We start from the raw sequence: 15,971 nt of genomic DNA, 5'->3' as shown, positions 1-15,971 counted from the left end.
CCGTTTGGAATCCGTTTGATATGGGGTTTCTGCCAAACATAAAATATGCAACAAACAGGAACTGGCACTGGGCACTGGATCAATATGTTAGTCCCAAAAATAGTATAAAAAGTTGCGAAATGTATATGAAAGTTGTAGAATATTGGCATGGAACAATCAAAAATTATAGATACGACGGAGACATATCAGTGAACTGAATCTTTGGGCCTCTAGAAACAATGCAAGCCTGGAACTGAAATACCTAGAAAGGTGAACTGATTCTTTGGGCCTCTAGAAATAATGCAAGCCTGAAACTGAAAAACCTAGAAAGGTGAACTGAATCTTTGGGCCTCTAGAAAGATTTATTACCTCCTCAAGCAGCATCAAACAATTCCATGCGTGCACCCCAAATCTATACCAAGTTTAATCAGGATCTACTTTTTCAAATCAGAATTAGCGCTAGAGCGAGCAAGATCAATGATATGGCTGTGAGACAGAGAAGGAACGGACAAACTCATCCCTCTCGCGACCTCCCTGGTAGATGTGCCGCCGCTGCACAAGACGGAGGGAGAAAATGACCGGCAAAGGGGGAGCGGGGCGAGCTTCGAAGGCCGAAGGGAGAGGGCGGCCGGAGGAGGGCGGCGGAGGCCGGAGGGAGAGGGCGGCCGGAGGAGAGAGAGGGCGAGCGGCGGAGTGGCGCTTGGGCGGGCGGCCCGATGGGGAGCAGAGAGGAGTCATGCAGGGGGGGCGGAGGGAGCGATCTGGTGCGGGCAGGGGAGATTTTTTTAGTTCTCTTTTTGTGGGCCCGAGGAGAACTAACCCAACTAGAACCTCTCCACCGGGCTAGTTTTTTTAGCTGGGTAAGAGCAAACTAGCTCAAACTAACCCCTCCTGTTTGGATAATTTGAGGCTATTTCAACCCAAACTAGCTCTAACTCAGGGATCCAAACAAAGAGGAGTAGTACTGTACATGCTACAGTCTGGACCGTGGCACATTGTTTTTTATGGCCATATCAGCACATTGTTTCCTACTACTGATTCACTGGGCTGCCGTGGTTCGCACTCCTCCGACATGAGTAGTAGTACTACTACTCCCTCCGTTCCTAAATATATGTCTTTTTAGACATTTCAAATTGACTACAACATACGGATGTATGTAGACATATTTTAGAGTGTAGATTCACTCATTTTGCTCCGTATGTAGTCACTTGTTGGAAAGACTTATACCGCATGATTCTTTGCTCCTTCTTACTACTACGTACTACTTCACCGACATGTGGGAGAGCCAGCAGCATCCGGGTCGACTTAATACGTGTCATGCACCAGATTAGAGTGCGGAACGGAAGGGGGGCATCATCTCGGTCGTACCGCCAGTAATTCATGACTATAGTGAGTAGTCATATCACAAGTCTTTCCAGCAGTAACGCGCTGTCATATCGCACAACCCGACCTTTTCAGCAGTAAGTAAGTTGAATCCGCTACTCCCTCACCCTCCTCGCCTCTCTGTCAAACTGCCTACACGAAAACTGCCGCGCGTACTACCCGAGAAAAGCCCCGCCCTCAACTTTTAACTACGCGAAAATAGTTCGAGCTTATTCGTTCTATATAAATACTAGTACTGTATGTTTATTCACTAGTGGGGTTGTTCAATGAATGGAGGGCCGGGGAGCACAAGTGAACAATACTACTACTAGTAGTAGTAAGTAGGAGTCGTACAGTTAGTCACCTTAAATAGAGAGTTTCTTTTCTTTAATGCCATGTACACAAATTGAAACGCTTGTTGTGGAGAGAAAAAGATAATCACTCCACTATATATGTACGCAGGGGCCTGAGCGCTTCCTTTACTAGGGTTGCTCTCTTCATTCTCTCATCCTCTCCAGATATAAACAAGACAGCGGTAGCGACATTTTCTCTCTGCTCACCGCTGGTCACAGATCCGGCCGGATCCCTTCGGCTGGTGTGTGTAGAGGACTAGGTGCATCGTTAACGCGGTCATCGCCGGCGAGGGAGGAAACCCACAGCTGCCGGAGGGTCCCGATCCTCTGCCTGTGCCGTTCTCTCCGACATAGCGCCGGCTCGGGACGTCCTCCGACCCTTCTTCCTCCCTGCCGTACTGTGCGCAGATCCGACCTGCCGCCGCCGACATCCCGACGACCCTTAGGTATAAGTTCTTCGAAAGCGGCCTTGCTCTATTGCCCCAGCTCCCCACGTGTCTGCATGTGCATCTTTTTCTACTCCCATCAGCTCTTCCAAAGCCACCTAAATTTTTAGTATTATTAGAGGTAAAGCTACTTCATGCATTCGAATCTAGGACTTTGTTCAAACAACGAAGAAAGGGGGTAAAGTTGTAGCATGAATCTAGTACTTGATTCAAAGAGGAAATAATATGGTGAAAGTAGTAGAGACCGGATACCCAACCGGTATCTTGGTTGAAAAGCACTACCAGAAATATGTCAACTTGTGACCTTGACTATTGGTCACTGAAAGGTCATTGTTTTTCATTTGCGACCTTTTTGTGACCAAAAACAGAAGGTCAAAAGCTGGCGGTCGTAAACTGAAATTTACGACCTTCTCTGTGAGAAGGTCGTAGACGTGTACGACCAAAATATGCCTGCTGTTTTGTTTTGGTCACTAGCAACCTCCCCAGACCATGTAGGCACCCAGCTTGGCAAGCTGATGTGGCACAAGAATCAGCCCGGTCCAATTCGATTTTCTACATGGGCCTACCCCAACAATTCGGCCTTTTTAATGTATTTTTTCCTGTGCTTTTATTAGCTACATGGGCCTGGCCCAACAATTCAGCCTTTGATTTCTTTGCATGGCCCTTTTAACAGCAGGTTTTGTTTTTGATCATGCATTTTTCTGGGCCATTTCTTTGCTGGGCCTCTCATGTTTTTCCCTCAAAAATAATTGTCCAATATAACTTGGGCCTAGCCTAGTTCTGAAAAAATTGATCCAATCCAAAAAAATATTATGCCATTGACATTACAACACATCACACCACAAGCTATCTTGGGCCTAGCCCAGTTCTGATACATTTTCAAAGCAACGTGAAATGTTATTATATTACAACCATTCATTCCAGCAATACTATTTGAGGCTGGCTGAGCTACTACTGACTGACTGCGGGCTAACTAAGTTTTTACAAAAGGTGAATCAGAAACCTAACGCTACTGCATTTGCATGGCGGTCCTGAAATACTCCAGGATTGTGAAAAAAATAGAACTAGCCTATCTGGTACTTCACAGCAACCAAACAAGTAATCTGCTTAATGGAAAGATTTCTTCTCCAAGTCCCGCTTCTCCCTTAGCAAGCAATGACAGGCTGATACAAAACATCTGAGCATTCAAAAGAGAACAAAAGGTATGTCACTGATAGAATACAGAGTACTTTTAAAATAAAAGGTAAAGATACACCAGTATATTATCATTCTACTTATTATTATTATTAACCAGATCATTCTACTTATCCAGAATATGGCTATTGATCAAAATTGGGAATTTAATTGGCACATATGACAAACTTAGCAGCAAACGAGCATGGAATGTTTCACATACACGACAACGTTTAAAAACCATCATTCAAAGTTACAGCAGATCGAAGTTCCAGTTGAGTATATGGAATAACATTCATATTCAATCAATAGTACCTATTAAACTACCAGGTGCATGATGGAATTAAATAGACACTAGCTATTCATCTTGCCATCTGCTGTAACAGAGCAACTATGTCAAAGTTAATTATGTGTATGTCACATGATACATGCATCAGGCATAAGGACATCAAGCATCAGGCCCATATCTGTTCAGCAAGATAGAGTACATACCTTTGTGTCGATGCAATGGATGGGGCTGCAGTTGGACATATGGTCCGCATCATCGTTGACGCTGGACGTCGCATGTACTTGTCCATTTAGAAGTATGCCATGAAAGATGTTACACAAGCAAGTATTAGAATAAAGTAGAGCTTCTATAGTACATGCAAGCTTTAGATATGAAGGACCAAGCAAAGTATTTTGGAAAATATCTAAAGTTACAGAAAAGCGTGTATTGGTCTAAGAGACTAATATAGTAAGTTCATTGACTGACTCACATGAGATTGACATTCACAAGCTATTTGCATTTTTATTTAGAACTGCGTCACACCATTTACATTACTAGTTATGTATTGACATACTTATATAAAAGAACATATATATATATATATAGAAACATATGAATTTTATTTCTGGATACCAATACATAAGTACTAAAAAAACAAGACTAAACATTAGTAGAAGGTAACAAGAGCTCATTACATAAGTTTTGCTAGCAATTAGGGGACCCTGGTTCCTATACTGACCACATTTGGGTATATCCTACCCTACAAGTGGCTAAATAATGCAACTTTATGACTGTCATGTTGTACTAGACCTCATGTTGTACTAGACCTGCAGCGCGCCTTGCCGCGCGGAGCCCGGTCCTAACGATTGTGCCTAAGCATGTGTATCGAATAGGCAAGCTTAGCATGTTTTGTTGACGATGTATCACCTAAAAGGCTTGTACCGCCAAAGTGATTACCAGCAGCAGCAGCGAGGAACGAAAGCAGAGTAGCAAAGCAATGCTTATGGAGAACTCGGCATGCATGCAGAGTGACACAAACTAATCATCACACGATATTAATACTGTAAACTCCACACTTACTCGGACACTAGTGATTACCAGCACCAGCAATGAAGAATGGAAGCTAATAGTATGGGCATGCAGAGTGACACAAACTCAACATCAGACAATATGAATACTGTAAACCCCAAACTCACTCGGACAATGCAATGTTTTGAAGCAAGCTCTATGCAGAGTAATGCAAACTTATGGGAAAGATGAGTAACACAGAAAATGGCAAGCACAGGTGCACTGACAGTCGTAGCTACTGTCAGGTTCAGCAGGACACACTTAGACACACTTATTATTAATGCTGGTAGAACAGATCAGTGGTGCTGCAGCAATGGCGTGGCATGGCACGGGCAGGCAGGCAGACATGCCGGCGCGTGCATGGCAAAAAAGAAATACCAGGGGCCTGGACCTCGTGGCATGCGAGAAAAGGAGCATGTAGGAGTCACGGGTCCGAGGGGTTAGGGTACAGGAGAAGCTGAGGTAGGAACACCTCAAAGATATTCACAAGGTCTGCAGCAACAGCAGGACAACAGCAAAAATGTGGTGCTTCAGTTAGTAAAAATCCTCAAAGTCAAGACTAGTAAACTAGTTCTGATATATTGATTTGTAGGGGTAAGCTTCTGTAAGTTCAACCCTGACCTTCCACGCACCACCCTAGTAAATACCTGCAGCAAGGAAACAGAGGAAGCCTACCAATTAGGCACCAAATGAATTTTTAAGTGCTAGAGAGCAGATTGAAGGATCAAATTTGTTCAAAATTACTGTGTAATATGTATGTACAAACTCTAAGTGTATGCTAATGCAGCATCATTCCCTTCCACTAGTATGTACTCCACGGTGGGGAAGAGAAAATTTGACAGCTGAACATACAAGCACTAGTAGTAGTACGACAATGTGTACTGAACTTGCAAGAATAAATAAATGAGTGAAAGCATGAGTGACAGCCAAAGGGCATCCTCCTAAATCATAAGCACGGGAAACATGCATTGCCTATAGGGCGCAGACATGTGTGATTAAACATATCAATCCAGATCGTGCTTGCAATAATTAACCAGCGCACCGCTCAATCAGCGCGATCAGGTGTGCGACCGCAAAAGGCCTGAACTATAGGGGCGCAATCGCACGAACAAATAAGCAGCAGCAGTAGATACTAATCGGCAGGCTGGAAGCTAGCGATCGACCATGGATGGATGAGATCAGGCATCAGGATTTGTAAATCGTCTGACTTACCAGCAGACGATGAAGAAGAGGCCGGAGAAGAAGTGCCAGCGGTCGGGGGAGAGCGCGCGGCCGCAGCAGAAGCACCGGCTGGCCACCATGGCGACAGTCTGCCTGACCAGCAGCAGGGCGAGCGCGCCGACGCCGTACCAGGTGGACGCATCCGTGTCGTACACGCAGTACCGCCTGCCACCAGGCTCGGCCTCGCCGAGTTGCGCCTGCACCCAGTTTCCCCAATAAGATTCAAGAACCCGATGCCTCCGGCCTGAGCACATACGCATACATAGATAGAAGCTTGAACGAGTTGGCCAGGAGATGGTGCGGCTCACCGTGCTCCAGCGGCGCTCGGCGCCGATGGCGAGGACGAAGGAGAGGATGTCGAGGAGCAGCACCAGGCCGATCACCACGATGGACGCCATGGGGTCGCCGACCGATCAAAACCAAATACACTCGAGAGGAGCACGATGAGATCGGGAGGAAGGGGACATCCTTATGATCTGACTCGCGAGACCACTGCCGCTGTCGCGGGTCCTCGACGGTGGGGGTGACAGCGGATCAAGGTGGGAGGGAGGGGGAGGGGGTGGATCTGGCCGCCGCCATGCGGCTAGGTCTAGGTCATGAGCGAGGAGGGAGCGCGGATCCGACCGTGGCCGTGGGAGAGAAGGGAAGGGGAGGGGTTGCCGGCGGCCGGGGTTGGGGGAGAGGACGGAGGACGGCGCCAGCGGCGGCTGGGTGGTTGGGGATCGAGAGGGTTGGGGGTGGCGGCTGTGGGACGAGAGGGGGAGAGTGGATTTGGGGAGAGGAGTGGATCGGGGAAGCTAGGGTTTGGGTGAGAGGGTGAGGGGGTGAGGGCTGCCGTTGGATCCAGAAGCATCCGACGGTGATTGATGCATGATCCGCGTGATATGCCTATGGACCAATCAGAGCGCACCAAACAATTTGACGATTTTTTGACCATATAAATTGGTCATGATTGATTACATACAAAATTTTCATTCCATTTTTCAATGCTTAAAATGAGTTTTTTTGTGAAAGACCTATCTAATATTTGTTCAAATGATGTCATATTTTGCACAAGTTTCATCTTTTGACAAAGGGAGTTTTTATTTCTTTTGCATGAAAAAACAATTTTCCATTTTTTGAGTGTCCAAAATAAATTTTTTTGTGAAGGACCTACCATATATTTGTTGCAAAATTGTATCAAGTCAATTTTCTAAAACATTAGGACATATTTAATGCACAATTGACCAAATGGTTGGGCGTCAAAAGTTTTGATCCACCTCCGGTGAAAAAGACAAATTTCCGCCGATTTAGGTGGAAGTGGGTCAAATTTGAACTGTAGGTACCTCGTAGTTTGCTCTTTATTTCTTCCAAAAATCATTTCTAGGTACATAAGTATCTATTTAATCAGAGAAACATCAAAAATTTTCCAAGATTCAACCACTAGCTAGGAACGGTCATGCCCGCCGTTTTGACCGTATTTTGAAACGGGCATAAAAAATTCAAAAAAATCAAAAAATTGGAAAACCGTCGCATTGTGTCACTATATGTGGCCAAGTTTCCAGGAAAAATAATAAACTTGTAATACGAAAATTATCTTAAAAAAGTGTTCTCAGAAACGAGCTAGCATGCGTGAAGATTCATGGCTTTCAAGCCAAATGATCAATCTTATGGCCACATTCATGGCATAGTTTGTTCAAATGATCTCATATTGTGCACAAGGGTGCATCTTGGAATTCCAAACAATGTTTCCTAAGGGAGTTTTCATTTTCTTTGCACGAAAAATTCATTTTCCATTTTTAGAGTGCCCGAAATGAGGTTTTTTTGTGAAGGACCTACAATATATTTATTGCAAAATTGGACCAAATCAATTTTCTAAAATACTAGGCCATATTTAATGCACAAATGACCAAATGGTTGGGTGTCAAAAGCTTTGGTCCATCTCTGGTGAAAAAGACAAATTTTTGCCGATTCAGTAGGAAGCGGGCCAAATTTGAACTGTAGCTGCCTCATAGTTTGCTATTTATTTTTCCAAAAATCATTTCTAGGTACATAAGTATCTATTTAATCAGAGAAACATCAAATGTTTTCCAAGATTCAACCACTAGCTAGGAACGGTCATGCCCGCCGTTTTGACCGCATTTTGAAACGGGCATAAAAAAATCAAAAAAAATCAAAAAATTACAAAACCTTCGCATTGTGTAATTATATGTGGCCAAGTTTCCAGGAAAAATAATAAACTTGTAATACGGAAATTATTTTAAAAAAGTGTTCTCAGAAACGAGCTATCATGTGTGAAGATTCATGGCTTTCAAGACAAATGATCAATCTTATGGCCACATTCATGGCATAGTTTGTTCAAATGATCTCATATTGTGCAAAAGGGTGCATCTTGGAATTCAAAACAGTGTTGCCTAAGGGAGTTTTCATTTTCTTTGCACAAAAAATTCATTTTCCATTTTTCGAGTGCCCGAAATGAGGTTTTTTTGTGAAGGACCTACCATATATTTGTTGCAAAATTGGACCAAATCAATTTTATAAAATACTAGGCCATATTTAATGCACAAATGACCAAATGGTTGGGTGTCAAAAGCTTTGGTCCATCTCTGGTGAAAAAGACAAATTTTTGCCGATTCAGTAGGAAGCGGGTCAAATTTGAACTGTAGCTGCCTCATAGTTTGCTATTTATTTTTTCCAAAAATCATTTCTAGGTACATAAGTATCTATTTAATATGAGAAACATCAAATGTTTTTCAAGATTCAACCACTAGCTAGGAACGGTCAAGCCCGCCGTTTTGACCGCATTTTGAAACGGGCATAAAAAAATTCAAAAAAATCAAAAAATTGGAAAACCTTCGCATTGTGTCATTATATGTGGCCAAGTTTCCACGAAAAATTATAAACTTGTAATACGGAAATTATTTTAAAAAAGTGTTCTCAGAAACGAGCTATCATGCGTGAAGATTCATGGCTTTCAAGCCAAATGATCAATCTTATGGCCACATTCATGGCATAGTTTGTTCAAATGATCTCATATTGTGCAAAAGGGTGCATCTTGGAATTCAAAACAATGTTGCCTAAGGGAGTTTTCATTTTCTTTGCACGAAAAATTCATTTTCCATTTTTCGAGTGCCCGAAATGAGGTTTTTTTGTGAAGGACCTACCATATATTTGTTGCAAAATTGGACCAAATCAATTTTCTTAAATACTAGGCCATATTTAATGCACAATTGACAAAATGGTTGGGTGTAAAAAGCTTTGGTCCATCTCTGGTGAAAAAGACAAATTTTAGCCGATTCAATAGGAAGCGGGTCAAATTCGAACTGTAGCTGCCTCATAGTTTGTTATTTATTTTTTCCAAAAATCATATCTAGGTACATAAGTATCTATTTAATCAGAGAAACATCAAATGTTTTCCAAGTTTCAACCACTAGCTAGGAACGGTCAAGCCCGCCGTTTTGGCCGCATTTTGAAACGGGCATAAAAAATTCAAAAAAAATCAAAAAATTGGAAAACCTTCGCATTGTGTCATTATATGTGGCCAAGTTTCCAGGAAAAATAATAAACTTGTAATACGGAAATTATTTTAAAAAAGTGTTCTCATAAATGGGCTATCATGCGTGAAGATTCATGGCTTTCAAGCCAAATGATCAATCTTATGGCCACATTCATGGCATAGTTTGTTCAAATGATCTCATATTGTGCACAAAGGGTGCATCTCGGAATCCCAAACAATGTTGCCTAAGGGAGTTTTCACTTCTTTGCACGGAAAATTCATTTTCCATTTTCCTAGTGCCTGAAATGAGTATTTTTTGTGAAGGACCTACCATATATTTGTTGCAAAATTGGACCAAATCAATTTTCTAAAATACTAGGACATATTTAATGCACAATTGACAAAATGGTTGGGTGTCAAAAGTTTTGATCCACCTCTGGTAAAAAGACAAATTCTCGCCGATTCAGCAGGAAGCGGGTCAAATTTGAACTGTAGTTGCCTCATAGTTTGCTATTTATTTTTTCCAAAAATCATTTCTAGTTACATAAGTACCTATTTAATCAGAAATACATGGTTTGGTGGCGATACGTTGAGGTTTGGACGGTGGCCGAGGCCCCAACTCTAGAGCGCGTAAACTCGCATGCCCGCCGCGAGGTCACCGCGTGACCGTGGCGTTGCCATGTGTTTTGGGCGGCCTAAGCATGTCTAGTGGGTTGGGCACTCCCCAGGTATGTGCTAGGAAGAAAATCACAACATAAGATTCTCACGAGGAGACCGATCGATGCTCAAACATGAATAAGCACCCAAGTGTTTGATTAGCGGTACGGGAAATGCACATGGCTAATGGGCGTGAGTTTTGGCTGAGGATGATCAGTTACTAAGAAGACCGTCTTCACAAAATTTCAGCTCAAAAGGAGGAGCCTAGGTGGTACTTGCTTTGCAAAGTACCACACTGGACATAAATACGAATGTTGAAGCTGGGCTCAAAATAATGAATGGATTGAGCTGGCATTTGGTGTAGGATGGTTATTTGGGCATAGGAAAGCACTATAGAAAATGGATACTATCTGGACATGCCAAAGTGGTACTTCCTTCACAAAGTGTTTTTCTGAACAAAATAGGAAAATGAATATTTTTGAACTAGGCAAGGAAGGTTTTTTACATATTTGACGAAGATATGACTCAAAGAATTTATGGGATTTTTTTGGGAATTTTCGGAATGACAGAAAAATAGGTTGCTTCACAACCTAGGGCAAAAACTGCCACATGGACATGACACATAGGCAAAACTGATGAGGTGGCGCCTAGTCATAGCAACCCACCACAATTTACAAGGTTATGACCATCTATATTGGTCATGATCAGCTAGAAATAAGGCAGCGGACCAGTGCTATCTGCTTTATGACCATTTCGTGTAAGGAAATTACGACCTTTCTGACCAAAATGTTCGTTATAGTTTAGGGTTTGGAGCCCCCCGAACAGCTTTTGACCAATTGGTCTGAAATGGTCATAGATCTATGACCAATTCTTCCAGGGTCACTGACAGAAGGTCACTAGTTGACATATTTCTTGTAGTGAAGGGAAATAATGGGAAAACGCAGTACAAACTGGATAAGGAACAAATCTATTATTGGTTGAAAAAAGGATAGAAAGTGGTGGCTGGTGGACAAGTCAACAGAGTATGTCGAGGATTAGATTTGTTGCCCTCACATAGTAAAGGTCTCCAAAATTAGAATTGCTGCCCTCACATAGTAAAAGGTCTTAGGATTAGATTTGCTGCCCTCACATAGTAAAAGGTCTCCAGGATTAGATTTGCTGCCCTCACATAGTAAAAGGTCTCCAGGATTAGATTTGCTGCCCTCACATAGTAAAAGGTCTCCAGGACTAGGTTTGCTGCCCTCACATAGTAAAAGGTCTCCAGGATTAGATTTGCTGCCCTCACATAGCATGAACAAACTCGACATCACCACTTTATGCCTCCTTGTAGGTACATTGTGCTGATGCGTCCACTATCGCAAGTCCTTATACCAACCTTTTTCTGTTGTTAATGTAAGGGCGCATATAAAATGAAGCAATCACACTGTTACCTTAGGGACATGTCTAACTAGTGTTATTGTTAATCTAATGCCTCCAGTGATAAGATGCAATTAAACTATGTTACAAATGGTACTCCTGCTGTTTCCCCCAGTATGATAAGTAAGTTGCTCCTTTACGCGGCTGAGTGTCCTAGTGTCCCCACGGTCCCATGCCCTTAAACCAACTCTTTAGCTGCTGTTGATTTACTGTATCTGGTAAACAAGCAATGCCACCATTACAGTAATCCCATATTTGACGAATGTCATTGTTGATCGTAATGCTTCCGGTAACATGAAGCATTGCTGACGTTTTAAAATTTCTACTGTCCTTGCGTGATTGCCATGAACATACTTAAGATGCTTCTTTTCATTTCGTGTATGTTTCGTATATTCTTATTGACCAGCAACTGTTTACTTTCTATCTTTTTATGCAGATAGGGATATCTATTTCACCTTGTTGCTATTGTGACCTTTTGGTGAACTGCACAAAACACTTTTTTTGGAATGAGTGCCTTGTGCAGTTCAACTAAAATGTCACGTGGGCAACATCTCTCAATTTTGGTGGAACTGCACAAAATGGTGATTGGAGTTTCCAAAATCTCCGTCAAGTTCTGCTGGTAATCTCGTGCAACATTTTATTAGCCTTTGCAAGATGGGCCGTCACTGTCACCACAATGGCACTTTATTTTAGTGGAACTGCACAAAAGGATAAGCAAATTATAGTTGCACCTTACATGAGCCGGACAGCCAACTTTAATGTTCCTCAATTTTAGTGCAACTACTAAAGAAGAACCTGCCAACTCACGAGAGCAAGTACTTCTTGCTAGCTGAATGATGCAATCTTTGCTTCATTTCAGGTGAACTGCAGAAAAAGGCGCATGAATTGAATCGTGGAACTCCAGGCAGGCCTCATCCGAGTGGAGCTGCAGGTTGAGTTCAAGGAGTGCCACTATTATAGTAATCATGCTCTTCTTGTTTGTGCTGTGCAAATAGGAATACTCAACTACAGATGTTGTGAGGGTCAAGAGCATTCGCCAAGTTCTTCGGTTGTATGACACGACTAGCCAAGATGGATTTAATCCCGATATTCACTTTATCAAAAGGCTCTAATGGGTTGGTTCTGAATCTTGCAAGCTGGGAATCAATGAGATGTGTAGGGATATTTGTTGTACTTATTATTTGAATCTTATTTGTTGGTTATGAATCTTGCAAGCTGGGAATCAATGAGATGTGTAGGCATCTTTGTTTTACTTATTATTTGGATCTTATTTGTTGGTTCTGAATCTTGCAAGCTGGGAAACACGACATGATGATGCAGAGGACAACAACCATAACAAACAGTTCAAACTTGGTAGTATTATCTGTGTGAAAGTGCGAAAAATGTGCTGATCGTGTGCGTCCTGAGAATAATAATTCTAATTGTTGTGCATGTTGATCCTGTGGCACTGATAGAACGAGCCAATGCATTTCTTGTTTTAAGTATAAATTTCTATTAAAGCTAATTAACTTTAAGTAAAGTGACCACTAACTCTTGTTATTACAGTACCAATACAGACCCGCTCGTGAATCGACGTGTGGCCGGAGTAGGTTTCTTTACTGTTGAATCCAGTTCCCCAAGAGCTGAAAAGCGAACTGCTGGCGCCGCCTACCCACTCGTTCACTTGAAGAGACTCCAATGGCGATCCGAGGGGTGAGCCTGCTGGATATGGACTTCAGCAAGGAGTTCCCCTTTGAGTTCGCCGTTCAGTCCTATGGCTGCACCAAGTTGAATGTGATGTACACCAACGACCCGGACTCGGTGAAGCTCTGCCTCACCGAGTTCAAGCAGTACCTACAGGACGAGAAAGCACAAGGTCGCAGGACTAGACCTTGTGCCCATCCATTCTTCTCCTGACAGGGACCAGTGGATCGCCGTCGCCCGGGTATGTGTGCGGGACGAGGTTCTCATCTACCACTGCTGTAGGGCCATCAGAGGTTTTGGAGCATTCGCCCGTTTCATCGGCAGCGCCGACTGCACCTTCGCTACGGTGGAGAGAAGGAAGAACGCGACGATTCGGCCATTTGGTGCAACAAGCTTGTCGACATCCAGAAGCAATACAAGATCATCGGCAACGGGCAGGAGAAGGACTCTGTGGCTGACCCCGCCGAGACCATCATCGACCCCTGATACGCCAACATGAAAGAAGACAACGATACCAAGGACCTGAACACATGAGAGGTACCTCTAAATCTAGCCTACATAACCTACGCGGCCAAGGACGCATACGCATGCTACGACATGTACAGGCGGATCTTGGACATGAGGGCGTCTCTGCTTCCCGTAACCGATGAGTGCACGGACAGCCACAGCGTCATGATCAAGCATGCCAGGAAGGTCTAGATGTTGTACTTTATCTGTTTATAAGCACCTTTATCATCTGAGTGTTTCATGCATTAGCCTATGTGTCATAATTATCTGTTTTGTCCGAAATATTTCTTTTAAGAACCCATTAACCTGTTTGCTTTTTTAGTGGCTATTTGCTTATATATGTAACTAGTTCACTTGTCCGTTAAAAAAACTAGTTCACTCGGCTGCCGTGCTTTGAATCTCCTTCCTCCCAACATATTCCCCTTCTCAGGTGGACCCAGCAGGTCTCGTACACAGACATATGGGACCAACAACCTATACATTTGTATTTCTTTATTTTGTAAAATCTTTCGTCCTCTTCCGATACAACGGCTGGCCATCATGGCCTATGGCGTTGGCCAGGCCATCCCTCTACTCCCACACATTGTCCGGCGGCGGCAGCTCCATCGGCCCACCCTGCACCCGAACAAGTCAACCCTCATACTCCCCTCCGCCTGCGTCTTCCCCCGCTCTGGTTCGTTCGGTCCGAGGTCTCGACGTCGTCCTCCGCGTTGGTGCTCTCGCCGCGGCGCCGCCATCTGTCTTTCCCAACATGATCAGCAAAACAAGGGGAATCGAGAGACAACTGTCCGTTGAGAGGCTGACAGTCCCGGGCCCACTAGGTCCATGGCCTAGGTTTTGTTGTTTAACATGGGCAGCCCACGACATGTTTCAACATTTTTAGGATCTAGCAGGTATCAAGCGGCCTCTGGGCCTCCCAACCTAGCTTGCTTATAACATCAGCAGCCCAAGTTATGTTTGTTTTTTCAAGACGACGCACAACTCAGTTCTATTTTTTTTATAAGAATGCAAAACTGAACCTATGTTTTCTATAGGAATGCAAAACTGTACCTATATTTATATCTTATTTTATTACACACACACACACACACACACACATATATATAATAGAAACATCATAAGGTTCCGTTAAACCTGTCGTTCGTCCAACAATTTTATGGACCTTCCCACTTCCTTTACTTTTCGTTTTCATTAATCCTATATCTGAATTTTCTCCCACTTTCTTTTTCGATGTAAACTGAGTTTTCTCCCAGTACTTTTCCCTAGAACCAACTCAAGTATCCCACGTCTAGCCTAAAAAATAATAATACCCCACGTACTATTAACTCATCAAATTAAAATGATATTTTATTTTGTAAGTTGAAAGTTCTTACAAAATAATAATAATAATGGTTATTACATAACTTGGCAAGTTAACTCCTAGTGATTGCGTACATAAGCTTGCAAAGATTTTACTGACCAATGCAGTAATAGACGTGCAATTCTCCGTCTAGCCCCACATGATATTTTCACCCAGCCCAGCAAGTCCGCGGATTTTGAGAAAAATGCAAATGGGCTTTAAATTCTACCATATATATAAACGGGCTGCATAGATGCTACATCACTGTTTCACCCAGCCCACCAAATGGACTAAAAAACAAATGGGTTGGCTGGCATGTGGGCCAGTAGGTCGAAGCCTAAGAAGGCATTGGATTTACATCCAATGGCCGGCATTCTTATTCAATCTCTCGTCTTCTTCCCCCAGCGCTGTCGGGACCGCCTGCTTCAGCCTTTGGCGTCCAGCGGCGTTGTTTTGCGTGCCTCAGCGAAACGCTACCCCGCCGACGGCCAGGCCATCCCTCCACTCCGCACCTCCTGTTATTCTCTGCCGAGTGTAGGCCCACCCCGCACCCGAACTAGTCAAGTTTCCCACTCCTTTCCGTCTGCGACTCCACTGCCGCGTCTTCCCCATCTCCGGGTCGTTCCAATCTGGGGCCTCGCCATCGTCCACCGCCTCGGTGCGCTCGGCGCGGCGTGGTGAACATACGAGAGTCATCAGAAGAGGACTGTACGTGGAGAGCCTGACGGCTGGGACCCACGAGGTCCATGGTCGCACGCACGGAAAGTTCCTCCTTATTAAGTTGTTTACTCCCCCCTGACAGCTAGGACCCACCGGCTGTATCTTTGCACGGAAGGAAGTGCCTCCTTGTTATGCGAAAAAAACCATTCCTCCCGATGACAGCTGGGACTCGGCAGATTTGGTGGCTGACTTGTGGGCCTACTAAGCAGACGTGTACGCAGGGCTTTGTCAACTTAATCAACAAATGATTCTAGCAGCTGGACCATTGGATGTTAATCCAACATCCGTGCTCCTTCTTCAACCT

General features: G+C 43.7%; 1 protein-coding gene across 1 annotated transcript; it reads right to left on the bottom strand.

Annotated features, from left to right (window-relative positions):
• Positions 1–5,857: 5,857 nt before the first annotated feature.
• LOC109747313 (uncharacterized) lies at positions 5,858–6,268 on the bottom strand. Its single transcript, XM_020306393.1, has 2 exons — positions 6,179–6,268; positions 5,858–6,067 (listed from the first exon to the last, which is right to left on the bottom strand). Exons 1-2 carry the CDS (start codon positions 6,266–6,268, stop codon positions 5,858–5,860), a joined length of 300 nt encoding a protein of 99 aa, XP_020161982.1.
• Between the last annotated feature and the right edge of the window lie 9,703 nt (positions 6,269–15,971).

The sequence above is a fragment of the Aegilops tauschii genome, chromosome 2, assembly GCF_002575655.3.
Source record: "Aegilops tauschii subsp. strangulata cultivar AL8/78 chromosome 2, Aet v6.0, whole genome shotgun sequence".
In the NCBI taxonomy this organism is placed as follows: Eukaryota; Viridiplantae; Streptophyta; class Magnoliopsida; order Poales; family Poaceae; genus Aegilops; species Aegilops tauschii.
This window is presented reverse-complemented; position numbering and strand designations above follow the sequence as displayed.

Excerpts from the sequence above, each read along its gene's own strand:
- LOC109747313 (XM_020306393.1), bottom strand. The coding sequence starts at position 6,268 with ATGGCGTCCATCGTGGTGATCGGCCTGGTGCTGCTCCTCGACATCCTC. Across the intron at positions 6,068-6,178 it reads CCGAGCGCCGCTGGAGCACG|GCGCAACTCGGCGAGGCCGA; the intron begins GTGAGCCGCACC and ends AACTGGGTGCAG.